Source organism: Sciurus vulgaris (assembly GCF_902686455.1).
Source record: "Sciurus vulgaris genome assembly, chromosome: X".
Lineage (NCBI taxonomy): Eukaryota > Metazoa > Chordata > Mammalia > Rodentia > Sciuridae > Sciurus > Sciurus vulgaris.
In genome coordinates this window covers 104,820,609-104,836,147 of record NC_136471.1, presented here as the reverse complement: position 1 = coordinate 104,836,147, position 15,539 = coordinate 104,820,609, and the positions used below count along the sequence as shown (strand labels likewise).

The window sequence follows — 15,539 nt, the reverse complement described above, 5'->3', positions numbered from 1 at the left end:
AGGGCCTTCCAAGGCCAAGTTTACCTCATCCTCTTCTCTGTTCTGTCTAGCACTTGCAGCCATTATTATACTGGTTGAATTGAAAGGAAACCAATTATTTTCTCTAAAAAAAATAACAACTCGTGCTGTTTGCACAGGTTATGGAAACGCACCGCTGGTGCCACAAGATGGAACCATAACAGGGTGAATTGGGGGAGGGGCACATTATAGTATTTGAGCACGTGAGCACTAGCAGAGCACATACACTCCCAAAACTCTCCTATCCCATTGCTTAGGCCAGACATAGATGGTCTCGTTATGGTTAACGTTTCAGTTGAGAAAGATCCCACCCACTATGATGCTTAATTAGATCTAATTTGTAGGTTAATTAGATCTAAGGATTACTGTACCACTCAGATCAGAGAAGTGACCATGTTAGAAAGAGCGCTAAAGTCAGCCCATTCTGTCATGTTAACTCAGTCCAAGTGAGCCAGCTCTCTGTGGAACTACCAAAGTGGAGAGGAAATGAACCATCAGAGCCGTCCTGATTGGTCTCATGTTGTCTAAGCCAAAGAAAGCAGTGCAGGCTGCAAAGGGCTGATTCCATTTTGACAGCACTCACTAGATCTGGAAAGTGATAATAAGCCAGTGAAGGGCTCTCTCATTAAAAGGCTCCTCAGCTGGGTGCGGTGGTACATGCCTGTAATCCCAGTGGCTCAGGAGGCTGAGGTAGGATGATCACGTGTTCAAAGCTGGCCTTAGCAAATTATCGAGGTCCTAAACAACTCAGTGGGACCCTGTCTCTAGATAAAAATAAATTTAAAAAAGGGCTGGGGATGTGGCTCAGTGGTTAAGCACCCCTGAGTTCAATACCTGGTACCAAAAAAAAAAAAAAAAAAGGCTCCCTCAGAGATTGATAGATACCTTTTTTTAGAAGGTGCAAATATCTCATCTGTGAAATGTAACACTCACCTTGCCCTTCTTCAGGAGTGAGCCATGGGAAGAACGTGGATTGGATGGACTCTCAAGGGGAAGAGCAACGCCTTTGGCAGAAGATGGCTGACAATCCTGGAACCCCTGTGGAGGGGGTACTCATGCTCCGTTCCAGCATGGGGAAGTGTAGGCTCTGAAGGAACCAGTTCTTCAAGAATAACTGGGGACTGTCTGACTGCCATTTCCTACCAGTAGTCCAAGTCTAGGACCTTGGACTCTGTTTCCCTGCCATTTTTCATCTGACGGTATTGGGACATGAGGGGAGAGATGTCAGTGTTATGGACACTCAGGATCTTCCTGAGTGCCTAAAAAAATCTATGTACTTCTGTATGTCCATGGACCAGAGCCTCCCTGATTGGATAGCAGAAAGTATACCACACTATCCTGTCAACAAGGAAATCGTGTAGTGTTTCATAGGCTTATACCATAATAGGAATGGCACAAACTTATTTGAAGCCATTAGAGTAGGGGTCTCCAATCTCTTTCTGAGTTATTTTCTCAAACAGTTGAAGAAGAAAAGAAACCTTCTATCCCCAGCACCACAAAAAAAAAAAAAAAAAAAAAAAAAAAAGAAAAAGAAAGAAAGAAACCACCAAGAAGGCAGATCACTTGAAGAGTAGAAAGTAGGCATGCTGGCCACCCTTTTCTCGGCCACCCTTTTCTCACCCTAGGAATACCTGCAATCCAAAGAAGGCATGATGGGGGAGATGGTTTCCTGGATAAGGGTCTGCTCCTTTTATGGAAGCAAACCTAGAGATTGAGCAGGTAATGTTTCAAGATGGATTGGCAGAGCTTTCTTTGGTGACTATGGAATTCATCATCTAAATCAGCCTACTTTTGAGAGAAGAGAGCTCAGTAAATCACACCAGAACAACAGTTGTAAACTAGAATGGATGTGGGAAAATGGGGATGTAGGGTCACCCTATTGACAATCTAGCTATTAGTTATAAACATTTATTTTTTTAGAAATGTTCTAAGCCATTAACTAAAAAGGAATAAGAAAAAAAGGGCAATCAATACATCTTTTCACATTTTGTTCATTGATGAGATGAGTTTAATGAAAAGGGAGGTACTCTGCTGATCTTTCATTTGTCTCCTTTTTGGGGGGTGGGTACTGGGAATTGAACCCAGGGGCCCTTAACCATGGAGCCACATCTCCAGCCCTTTTCTATATTTTATTTAGAGAAAGGGTCTCACTGAGTTCCTTAGGATCTCACTAAGCTGCTGAGGCTGGCTTTGAACTCGCAATCCCCCTGCCTCAGCCTCCCGAGCCTCTGGGATTACAGGCGTGCGCCACTGTGCCTGGCTCATTTCTATCCCTCTACTGCACTGATATAGGAGTCAGGGACTCTGTTTGTCCTCTCCCTTTTATGTTTCCCTCCCCCAAGTTGTCATTATCTCCTTTTGTAGTTGTTAGCTATAGCCATAATAATGCTGAATGACAAACCATGCCAAATGTCAATGACTTAAAACAATCTCTTTTTTCCTCATGGTTATGAAGCTTGGCTAAGGCAGCTCTGCTTCCTGCTACAGGCCTGACAGTCTAGGTCCACAGCTTGTGTCTCATTCTCCTTGGACCAAAAGGATAGCCAGAGCATGGTGATGGATGAAACAGAGTGAGCCCCACTTCTCAAGTACATTTAGATCCCCTGCTTGTGTCATGTCCCAATGGTCAAGGAAATCCATATGGCCAAGCCCAAAAATCAAGAGGCAAGGAAATATATTTTGCCCACATTGAAGCCATGACAAGAATGAGGATGCAGGAAGGTGTACAAAATTGGGGCCAATAGTTAAATTCATTACATCTTCTATCACCTGGAATTCCAGATGCTTGAGTCACCAAACTTAAATGCAAAGGTAGTTACAGGTAGAAGGGACCTCAGGCTTGGTTCTTCAGTTTGAGGATCCTAAATCTGAAGCCCAGTGAGCTGAGATGACTTTCCCAAGGCTATGGGGAGGCCATGGCAGAATTTGGACTTAATCTGTCCCATTGCTGTCCTTGGCATGATCCTATGCTTATTAAGGTGGATAGAGGGCATACATCTAGGAAGGTACTTGAAAGTCTATTACTTGAGCATGAAATGAATGACCCAGGAATGTTCTGGAGTCATAGTCTGGCTCCTCGACTTTCTCACTTAAATACATATAAAATCCTCAAAAGTGTAGGAACTGAATTTTAGGAGTAGGAGAACCAGAACCATGTTGAGGTTTCTTCTAGAAAGTTGTTCCATATTTTAGATTGCCTCTTGAACTTTGAAAATTGATTTAAGAATATATGTAATATTATTCTTAGCAAGGGAATTAACAATCCATTTTCAATATTGTTCAGAATAGGCCATCTAATTTTAGAAAACTAAAGTTATTGGTCTAGTGTCACTTAGTAAGTATGGTACTTTAAAAAACCACACTCACATCCTCATATTGCTTTTCTTAAAAGCAGAAAACAAAAAGTATATGATCATCACTACTTCCCACACTGCAGAAATAAATTGTCTTCAGACTTGATGTGACTCATTCTGTCTTCAGTGACATTTTTAGGGGAAGGGTGATGAAGTCTAGAAATATCTTGAAGTAGATACAACAAAGTATATTTATTCACTAATAAAGTGGCAAAATAATAAATCCCCAAGTTTATAACTTAAATTCAAGAAGAGCATGAACTTTATGCATTCAGATCTTTGCTGCATTTTGAGCAATTGTCTATTATGGTTTCAAAAAATCCAACACCTAACTGGATATTTCTATTAGACAAAACCCCAGATATGCAAAAGTCTGTCAGAAACCTGTTGGTGTTGCTCTTGGAAATAAAAGAAACTCTCTTTTACCAAGTAGGGGTAAAATATTAATTCAAAATATAGGTAATAATTGTGAGTGACACAGATTCAAATAGTTCAAAATTATAATAGAAATATATACATATCAAGAGCCTTGTTATTTTTTATAGCTAAAGGATATTACACTATTGAAATATGTTGTATTTATTTAACCAGGCCTGTCAAATGTCATATTAAATATGGATAACTAAGTTATCTATGCTCAATGACTTCTCTAAGCAATCTTTGCTTTAAAAATAAACACTCTGAAATTCAAAATGAGGTATGTATCTTTTCCAGAAATTCCATTTCTGGGTATATATCCTAAAGAGATAGGTGCATATGTGAGAAATAAGTACATATAAGGGCATTTATTGTAAGAAATTGGAAACAGCCCAAAAGCCATAAGTCATAAACGCCTGTTCCAGAGGCTATCTTGCAAGCCCAGTCCAATGAAATGACCTGCTATGACTTTAAGATAAATTTCACCTAGCAACTGCCATTGCTCACAAATCAGAGCTTGCCAGCTCCCCAAGTCATTATCAGTACCTATGAACTTGCTTCCAAAACAACATGTGTAATCCCCTCTTTCCAATAAAACCCTAATCTTTAACTTAATTCTCTGGACATACCAGAGATTGCTTCTGTCTTATGTCCGATTGTAATCCTATTTCATTTTATTACCAAATAAAGTCTTTTTCTTGGAGATTTGTTCCTATATTTTTACGTCTCCCACCAAGATAGCTTGTGTTTCAAACACATTCAAAACTGAACTCTTCACTCCACCATCTCTCATGCACCCATGACCCATGTTTTCCTCCTCCAGTGCTCCCTGCCTCAGTACTTGGTATCATCATCCAACCAATTTCAGTAACTAGGTGCTTGGTAGTGATCTCTGATTTTTGTCTCTCCCTTGCCCTGAGGCAAAAAATCAACCCAGAAGTCATATTAATTCTGTCTTTTCAATATCTCTAGAGCCTATGAAAATCTCCCATTTCTGTGGCAAAACACAAGTCTAAGTCACCATTACCCCTTTCCATGATTATTTCAATGATGTCCTTGCCATGATCTTGGCAACCACTCTGTCCTCCATCCATCCTCCACACTTTAGGTAGAATGATTTGTCCCAAAATGTTATTGAAAATGTTCAAACATACAGAAATGTTGAAAGAATTTCATAGCGAACGCCCTTAGACCCATCACCTATATTTGGCATCTACCATTTGCCCATCATGATAGATCTATCTCTCCATCCCCAGAGTGATCTTTAAAACTTTCCATAACTTTCCATTGTCTTAATTATAAAATATCTTCATGGCCCTGCATAAAAAGGCCACTGCCGCCTTTCTAGCTTGCCTCAGGCTGTGCCTTCCCTCTCTTTCCTCTTTGGACACACAATGCATTTTTCTGTTTCTCCATAGTGCCAGGCTGTAGCCCACCTCACAGTCTTTGCTAGGAATCCTCTTAGTCCTTCTTCTCACCAGCCTGCTTCCCATTAATCATCCAGGTCTCAAATGTTACATCCTCAGTAAAACTTCCCCTGATCCTCTGCTGAACTAGGTCACAGTAGTCTGCCTCTATTTCCCCTTCACTGCACACATTGCAATTATAATAAATTATTCATATAATGAGTCCTTTAATGTTTGTATCTATTCCCTCCCCACCATGTAAGATTCATAAGGGCAGAGACAATATTTTTTTCACAGCTATATCCCCAGTGCTTGTCTCAGAGTAGGTAATCAAAAATCTTTATGAAATAAGTGAAAAGAAAGCAAGGTATAACATCAGAGAATGTTAGAACAATAGGCATCTTTAAAGTCCACCTGCTCAACCCACCCTCCCAGTGTTGGGGATCAAACAAGGGCTTCACTCATATTAGGCAAGCCTAATTTATCCATGAACCACACCCCTAGTCCAATACCATCTTTTCTAACTCCCAATTAACAGGACCCACACAGATCAAGAAAAACCTCTGAATATGCTTACTGATTGGTCTTTTCAAAGCAACCTTTCTAAGTTAATAATAATGTATATTTCAAAACAGTTAAAAGAGAAGATTTTAAATTGTCACCACAAAGAAACGATAGTTATTCAAGGTGATAGATATGCTACATAGACTGATTTTATTGTTCTGCAATGTGTACATATAAAAAAACACATTGTACCCCCTAAAGGCACACTATTATTTGTCAATTAAAAACAAAATAAAAGCAATCTTTCTGCAAGGACTGTAATTACAACCCTAGACAGTTGGTCCCAGCATTTCACTTCTCAGAAGAGATCATGGCCCCACCTGAGTATTCCATTCCTTATTGGGAGATCTTGGCTCTCGTTTTTCCTTCAGATGAATCAAACAAGTTGTGGAGTGATGGGTAAGCATAAAAGCCTGACTATCCACGCAGTATGTAAATAACAGCTGCAGGACACAGAGGATTCAGGTAATTAGCTCATTTCATTTATGTTGCTACTGTCACTGGACTTACTCATAAGGATGTAGATTTTCTAGGTCACAAAACAAAAATATTTTGGTGGAACTTCACATATCTCCTTTTCCTTAAGAAAGGTACACAACATGAGTAATGATCATTAAGTACTTAAGTAATGAATGAATTGAGCCTCCCAGATCACAGTAATATTAATCTCATTATCACATGCCAATGGTTATCATCAGTGGAGGAGAGGGAGAATGCCATGGAAGAAATAAGGGGAAACTCTCTTTCAAACAAAGCACATAGAAATATCAAGTTCCAGAAGGCCTAGTGAGTGAGAACCTATAGACCTTTGTGTGTGATCAGTGTTTGTTTTTTTTTTTTCATTTTCCATGTACATATTACACTGAATATTGCTTCCAGGAATTAGCACAAGAACTTTCCTCCTACAGTAGTGTCATTTGAAATTGAAGAAAAGAAACAGTAAGAAAAAGTCTGCACTGGCAAAGGTATAACCAAAATTGGATCTGGCAAGGTTTGAACAATAGGAAAATTTTGTCACATCATGAATTCTAAAAGATTGTGTCAATCACCTGGAGTATGAATTTAATATGTTGATTCCAGAGCATTGCTCCAAACTTATTAGACAAAAATCTTCAGAATTCCCCATCATTTTTATCAAACTTCTGTGATTCTAATGCAAGTGGATTACAGTTTAAGAAACACTACTAGAGGACAAATGACCTCAACTGTATTATTTGGACCATCTCTATGTCATGATGGCTGCATGGATTTGGCTTTGGAATAAACTCTCCTTTAAGTATCCCAAAGATTATCAATTGCAAGGCAACTACAACGAGGTGGAAAGAACCTAACCTTGGTCTCAGAAGACATCAGCTCATGTCTCAACTACTTATCAACCACGTGAGCTCAGCACGTTAACTATCCAATCTAGGCCTTGGTCTATTTGTTTAAAAAATAGGAATAATGAGGCTATCTTGGAGTAATTGAAGATATCAAATGAGATAATATGTGTAAATATGCTTTGTAAATTTTAACCACTTAGAAAAATGAAATACCTAGCACTACATGGTTCATAATCTGTTTAAGGCCCTCTTTTACCTGGATGGTTGGTTGAATGTTAAGCATTCTATATATAATGAAGTAGTCTCCAATATATAACAAACACACACACGCACACACTGTTGTGGATCAAAATTTAAGAACAGATCAATCACCACTGAGAAATCCAAATTTGAGGGTCTTTATTAGCTGGTCAGCTGTCTCACACAATGCCCAAAATGGCTATTGGGAGAACAGCCCTGAGCATAGGGTTGCAGGGGTTTTTATACCATCAGTCAGTACATCAATCCTAAGTGACTGTTGCTATGATTTAAAATTGCAAACTAACATCATGAGATCTAAAATCATAAGCAGGCAGACCGCCCAGTGAGAGCCTCTCGACACAGAGCCAGCCACAAGTCCCCAAGCCAGCGGAGACCTCCGACACGCAAGCAGCTTCTGGGACCAGGGCTGGGCAGCCAGAGACCTCTCCAGGCAGCCTTGACCCCCTCCAGCTGCAGGATTTTTCCACAGGGCGATCCAAGATGGCGGACTAGAGGGTGACTGCATCTCCAGTTGCTCCAGAACCCAGGATTCAAGAAGGGGAGGCATTGAGAGACTCGAATTAAAATAGAACCACGGGGTGAGTCTCCCCCACCCAGCGAAGCTCAACTGGGCGGCAGGCCCGGATTCGAGCAGCTTATTAGAATAGGACAGGGCAGATAGAGTCTCCCCCAAGCAGCTCTGTGCACTCTGGCAGTGAGCTACTCCCACAGGGACAGAATCGCCAGCCTCGTGGAGCAGGCCCCCAGTGAGAGCCTTTCTGCACAGAAGCAGCGCAGCCAGCTCCAGCCCGCCCCAGCCAGCTGCGGCCCGCCCTGCTGCCAGCCACAAGTCCCCAAGCCAGTGGAGACCTCCGACCTGCAACCAGCCTCTGGGACCAGGGCTGGGCAGCAACAGACCTCTCCAGGTCTCTCTCCCTGGAACCAGTAGCGGGCTAGGGGCAGCGTTCTTTGGAAGCACTACATTATCAAGTTAATCCAAGACTTCTGGCTACTGAAGGCTGGTAGGTGATACACTGGAAAGCTACAGGACACTATAAGCCAATAGAGGAAATCTGCAATATCACAGAGTCCCATTGACATCTGACCAATATGAGAAAACAAGGGAAGAAAATGTCCCAAACAAACCTAGATACTATATCAATAAAACCCAATGACAGCACAGCAGAAGAAATGTCAGAAAGGGAGTTCAGAATGTACATAATTAAAACAATCAGGGAAGCAAATGAGGAGATGAAAGAACAAATGCAGGCATTAAATGAATGCACCAATCAACAGTTAAAAGAGCAGATAAGGGAAGCAAAAGAGCATTTCAATAAAGAGTTAGAGATACTGAAAAAAAAAAAAACAAAAAAACAGAAATCCTTGAAATGAAGGAAACAATAAACCAAGTTAAAAACTCCATAGAAAGCACAACCAACAGGATAGATCACCTGGAAGACAGAACCTCAGATATTGAAGACAAAATATTTAATCTTGAAAACAAGGTTGACCAAACAGAAAAGATGGTAAGAAATCATGAACAGAATCTACAAGAATAATGGGATATCATGAAAAGGCCAAATTTAAGAATTATTGGGATTGAGGAAGGCTTAGAGAAACAAACCAAAGGAATGAACAATCTATTCAATGAAATAATATCAGAAAATTTTCCAAATCTGAGGAATGAAATGGAAAACCAAGTACAAGAGGCTTATAGGACTCCAAATATGCAAAATTACAACAGACCTACACCAAGGCACATTATTATGAAAATACCTAACATTCAAAATAAAGACAGAATTTTAAAGGCCGCGAGAGAAAAGAATCAGATTACATTCAGGGGGAAACCAATAAGAATATCAGCAGAGTTTTCAATCCAGACCCTAAAAGCTAGAAGGGCCTGGAACAACATTTACCAAGCCCTGAAAGAAAATGGATGCCAACCAAGAATTTTATACCCAGCAAAACTTACTTTCAGATTTGACGATGAGATAAGAACCTTCCATGATAAACAAAAGCTAAAGGAATTTACAAAAAGAAAGCCAGCATTATAGAACATTTTCAGCAAAATATTCCATGAGGAAGAGATAAAAAACAACATTGTAAATCAGCAACGGGAGGAACTAGCCTAAAGGAATAGCCAAATAAAGGAGAAATCAAATCATGTCAAAAAACAAAAACGAGTCCAATGACTAGGAATACAAATCATATCACAATAATAACCGTGAATGTTAATGGCCTGAACTCATCAATCAAAAGACATAGACTGGCAGATTGGATTAAAAAGAAAAATCAAACAATATGCTGCCTGCAAGAGACCCATCTCATAGAAAGAGATACCCATAGACTAAAGGTGAAAGGATGGGAAAAAACATACCATGCACACGGGCACAGCAAAAAAGCTGGAGTATCCATCCTCATTTCAGATAATGTGGACTTCAAGCCAAAACTAATCAGAAGGGATAAATAAGGACATTACATACTGCTTAAGGGAAGCATAAATCAGCAAGACATAACAATCATAAACATCTATGCCCCAAATAGTGGCTCATCCATGTATGTCAAACAAATCCTTCTCAATTTCAGAAACCAAATAGACCATAACACAATAATACTAGGTGATTTTAACACACCTCTCTCACCACTGGACAGATCTTCCAAACAAAAATTGAACAAAAAAACCATAGATCTCAATAACACAATCAATAATTTAGACTTAATGGACATTTATAGAATATACCATCCAACCAAGAGTGAATACACTTTCTTCTCAGCAGCACATGGATCCTTCTCTAAAAAAGACCATATATTATGCCACAAAGGTAATGTAAGCAAATACAAGAAGATAGAGATACTACCTTGTATTCTATCAGATCATAATGGATTGAAATTAGAAATAAATGAAAGAGTAAAAAACAGAAGCTACTCCAACACCTGGAGATTAAACAATATGCTATTACATGATGAATGGATAATAGAAAATATTAGGAAGGAAATTAAAAAATTCTTAGAGGTAAATGAGAACAAAGAAACATCATATCAAAATCTTTGGGACACTATGAAAGCAGTACTTAGAGGAAAATTTATTTCATGGAGCGCATTCAATAAAAGAAGTAAAAATCAACAAATAAATGACCTAACACTACAGCTCAAAGAAGAACAGACCAACACCAAAAGTAGTAGAAGACAGGAAATAGTTAAACTCAGAGCTGAAATCAACGAAATTGAAACAAAAGAAACAATACAAAAAATTGACAAAATAAGTAGTTGGTTCTTTGAAAAAATAAACAAAATTCATAAACCCTTAACCACTCTAACAAAGAGAAGACGAGAGAAAAACCAAATCACTAAAATTCGGAATGAACAAGGAAATATCACAACAGACACGATTGAAATACAAAAGATAATTAGAAGCTATTTTGAAAATCTATATTCCAACAAAATAGAAAATTTCGAAACATCAACAGGTTTCTAGAGACATATGAATTGCCTAAATTGAACAAGGAGGACATACACAATTTAAATAGAACAATTTCAAGTAATGAAGTAGAAGAGGTCATCAAAAGCCTACCAACAAAGAAAAGTCCAGGACCAGATGGGTTCTCAGCCGAGTTCTACAAAACCTTTAAAGAAGAGCTCACTCCAATACTTCTCAAAGTAGTCCATGAAATAGACGAGGAGGGAACCCTCCCAAACTCATTCTATGAAGCCAATATCACCCTGATACCTAAACCAGACAGAGACACATCGAGGAAAGAAAATTTCAGACCGATATCCTTAATGAACATTGACACAAAAACTCTCAACAAAATTTTAGCAAATCGCATACAAAAATATATTAAAAAAATAGTGCACCACAATAAAGTGGGTTTTATCCCAGGGATGCAAGGTTGGTTCAACATCCAGAAATCAATAAATGTAATTCACCATATCAACATACTAAAAGTTAAGAATCACATGATTATTTCAATAGATGCAGAAAAAGCATTTGATAAAATACAGCATCCCTTCATGCTCAAAACACTAGAAAAAATTGGGGTAGTGGGATCATTCCTTAACATTGTGAAGGCCATCTACGCTAAGCCCATGGCCAATATCATTCTAAATGGTGAAAAACTGAAAGCATTCCCCCTAAGAACTGGAACAAGGCAGGGATACCCTCTTTCACCACTTCTATTCAACATTGTTCTTGAGACTCTTGCCAGAGATATTAGACAGACCAAAGAAATTAAAGGGATACGAATTGGAAAAGAGGAACTCAAACTATCCCTGTTCGCTGATGACATGATTATATATTTAGAGGAACCTGGAAATTCCACCAGAAAACTCTTAGAACTCATAAGTGAATTCAGTAAAGTAGCAGGTAACAAGATCAATGCTCATAAATCCAATGCATTTTTATATGCAAGTGATGAATCTTCAGAAAGAGAAATTAGGAAAACTACCCCATTCACAATAGCATCGAAAAAAATAAAATACTTGGGAATCAATCTCACAAAAGAGGAGAAAGACCTCTACAATGAGAACTACAGAACACTAAAGAAAGAAATTAAAGAAAACCTTAGAGGATGGAAAGATCTCCCATGTTCTTGGACAGGCAGAATTAATATGTCAAAATGGCCATACTACCAAAAGTGCTATACAGATTCAATGCAATTCCAATTAAAATCCCAATGATGTACCTTACAGAAATAGAGCAAGCAATTATGAAATTCATCTGGAAGAATAAGCAACCCAGAATAGCTAAAGCAATCCTCAGTAGAAAGAGCGAAGCAGGGGGTATCGCAATACCAGATCTTTAACTCTATTACAAAGCAATAGTAACAAAAACAGCATGGTATTGGTACCAAAATAGACAGGTAGATCAATGGTACAGAATAGAGAACACGGACACAAACCCAAATAAATACAATTTTCTCATACTAGACAAAGGGGCCAAAATATGCAATGGAGAAAAGGTAGCCTCTTCAACAAATGGTGCTGGGAAAACTGGAAAACCATATGCAACAGTATGAAATTAAACCCCTATCTCTCACCCTGTACAAAACTCAACTCAAAATGGATCAAGGACCTCGGAATCAGACCAGAGACCCTGCATCTTATAGAAGAAAAAGTAGGTCCAAACCTTCAACTTGTTGGCTTAGGAGCAGACTTCCTTAACAGGACTCCCATAGCACAAGAAATAAAAGCAAGAATCAACCACTGGGATAGATTCAAACTAAAAAGCTTTCTCTCAGCAAAGGAAACTATCAGTAATGTGAAGAGAGAGCCTACAAAGTGGGAGAATATCTTTGCCACTCATACTTGAGATAGAGCGCTAATTTCCAGAATCTATAAAGAACTCAAAAAACTCTACACCAAGAATACAAATAATCCAATCAACAAATGGGCTAAGGAAATGAACAGACACTTCACAGAAGAAGATGTACAAGCAATCAACAGATATTGGAAAAAATGTTCAACATCTTCAGTAATAAGAGAAATGCAAATCAAAACTACCCTAAGATTCCATCTCACCCCAATTAGAATGGCGATTATCAAGAACACAAGCAACAATAGGTGTTGGCGAGGATGTGGGGGAAAAGGTACACTCATACATTGCTGGTGGGGTTGCAAATTAGTGCAGCCACTCTGGAAAGCAGTATGGAGATTCCTCAGAAAGCTTGGAATGGAACCACCATTTGGCCCAGCTATCCCACTCCTTGGCCTATACCCAAAGGACTTAAAATCAGCATACTACAGAGATACAGCCACATCAATGTTCATAGCTGCTCAATTCACAATAGCCAGATTGTGGAACCAACCTATGTGTCCTTCAGTTGATGAATGGATAAAGAAACGGTGGCATATATATATATATATATATATATATATATATATATATATATACAATGGAATATTACTCTGCCATGAAGAATGATAAAATTGTGGCATTTGCAGGCAAATGGATGGAATTGGAGAATATCATGCTAAGTGAGATAAGCCAATCTCAAAAAACTAAAGGACGAATGATCTCGCTGATAAGTGGATGAGGACATATGGGGGGGTAGGAGGGGTTAGTGTTAGGGTTAGGGTTAGGTTTAGGGTTAGGGATAAGGAGGGTGGTAAGAATGGAGGAAAGAAGGACTGTATAGAGGGTAAAGAGGGGTGGGAGGGGTGGGGGGAAGGGAAAAAATAACAGAATGAATCAAACAACATTGCCCTATGTAAATTTATGATTTTTAATTAAAATAAAATAAAAAAAATGTTCATAGCATAAATCATAGTAAAAAAAATAAAATCATAAGCAGAAGGGGAAGTGGGTCCAAATGACCTTGATTGGGTACAAGTTAAAGAAGTTAAAGAATGGGTACTAATACCTAGACAATCATTCTCTGACAGGGTACAATGTCCAAGAAAAATAGGAACCAAAAAAAGAACAATTTGACATTATATAAAAATTGCCATTTTGTGTTGCCAAACATGCTATACTAAACAACTGTTGATGGGTACAGAGGCCAGGTGTTCCCACAGGAGAAGCATTTCCTACATACATGGAGTCTCAGGGTAAAATGGAGTCTGTTTGGTCGTTGCCCACATAGTCTGGTCCATAACATTTCCATGGAGTCAAATATGTTAACCCATCACAACACACACACACACACACACACACACACACACACACACACCTTTACCCACTGTGGCTGAAGCTCTGTATTGTATCTTAAACGTTCCCTAAAAGCCCATGTGTTAAAGGCTTAGTCCCCAGGTTGACACTATTAAGAGGTGGTCCTAGAGGTAGGTTTCCAGTCACAGGGCATGCCCTTGAAGGAGACATTGGGAACCCTTCCTCTTCCTCTCTTTCCTATCTCAGCCTTGAGGTGAACATTTTTGCCACACACTCCTGCTATGATGTACTGCCCCCACTCCACCAGAAGCCCAAAAGCAACAGGGCCAACCGACCATGGACTGAAATCTCCAAAACTTTGAGCCCAAACAAGTCAATTTGTGTCAAATATTTGTTATACTAATGGAAAGCTAACATAGGTGATAAGTATTTATTTTTAGGCTAAAATGTCATACTTCAACTGATTAGTTAATGAATATTACAGAAGATGTTTAATTTGATGGAGATCAAAACTGTATAAACATGTAACAACAAATCCCACTATTATGTATAATTATAATGCACTTATGAAAAAATACAAAGTGAAAGGCAATATAAGCATTAAAAGAGCCTTCCCATCATAACAAAACAAAACAAAACTGCAGTTAGCTTTTTGTTAACAGGTTGCAGAATTTACAAGCAAACCATCCTCTCTTCCCTTTCCTCAAATATTCTTCTAGAGGAATGACTATCTTTTTCTATGATGTCTTCCTCTATTCCCCACATCAGGGAGATGAAACCTGCCTTTCTCACAGGAATGTTGTTCAAAATCATGCTTTTAATCTACAGAAACAAAATTACTATTCTGTCAAAACTAATTCCAAAGACACACAAACTACTGATGTCACTATGAGTAATTCATACTGTTTCAAAGATTCTTAATTGTACCTAGTTTACCTCATTAGAATTCATCAGACAATTTTGGGGGGAGGGAACATTTTATACTAGGAAAAGGAAAATAGAATATATAGGTAGTATGTCCATGAATGGCAAAGCACTCATATAAACTAGTAGATCCTCTCTCTCTCTCTCTCTCTCTCTCTCTCTCTCTCTCTCTCTCTCTCTCTCTCTCTCTCTCTCTCTTGGTACTGGGGATTTGGTACAGGGGCATTTAACATTGATCCACATCCTAGCCTGATTTTAATGTTTTATTTTGATACAAGGTCTCACTAAGTTGCTGAGGCTGATCTTGAACTTGTAGTTATCCTGTCTCAGCCTCTGGAGTCTCTGGGATTGCAGGCATGTGCCACCAAGCCCAGCTCTCTCTAGTATTTTAATACAAAAGGACACTTCTCTCTGCTTACCTTTTTCTCTGAATCAGGCAGAAATTAATGTAGCACATAAATCCAATATTTCATTATAGTAATTTAAGCAAGTTTAAATCACTGGAATTTGCTGAGGAAAAGATGTCTCCTTACACGAGGGCAGAGAACTAGATATGTATTTGAATCAAAATATTATATTTTTTAGCCTCTTTATGGTTAGATATACTTAATTTGGGGGAGGAAACTGATTGCGCTTTTCTTTAGAGCCAGTGGCTCATTTTGTCTTCAGAAGTTTGAAACTTATTTGT

At 38.8% G+C, this 15,539-nt stretch overlaps 1 protein-coding gene across 4 annotated transcripts in view; it reads left to right on the top strand.

The window, feature by feature from the left end:
• Positions 1 to 4,493, top strand: part of SYTL5 (synaptotagmin like 5) — a 235,749-nt gene extending 231,256 nt beyond the window's left edge. For all 4 annotated transcript variants that reach the window (XM_079122865.1, XM_079122864.1, XM_079122862.1 and 1 more), the window contains one exon: positions 967 to 4,493. In XM_079122865.1, the coding sequence (XP_078978991.1) occupies positions 967 to 1,109 (143 nt within the window). In that variant the 3' untranslated portion in view covers positions 1,110 to 4,493. The remainder of the gene's footprint in view (positions 1 to 966) is intronic.
• The last annotated feature ends 11,046 nt before the right edge of the window (positions 4,494 to 15,539 follow it).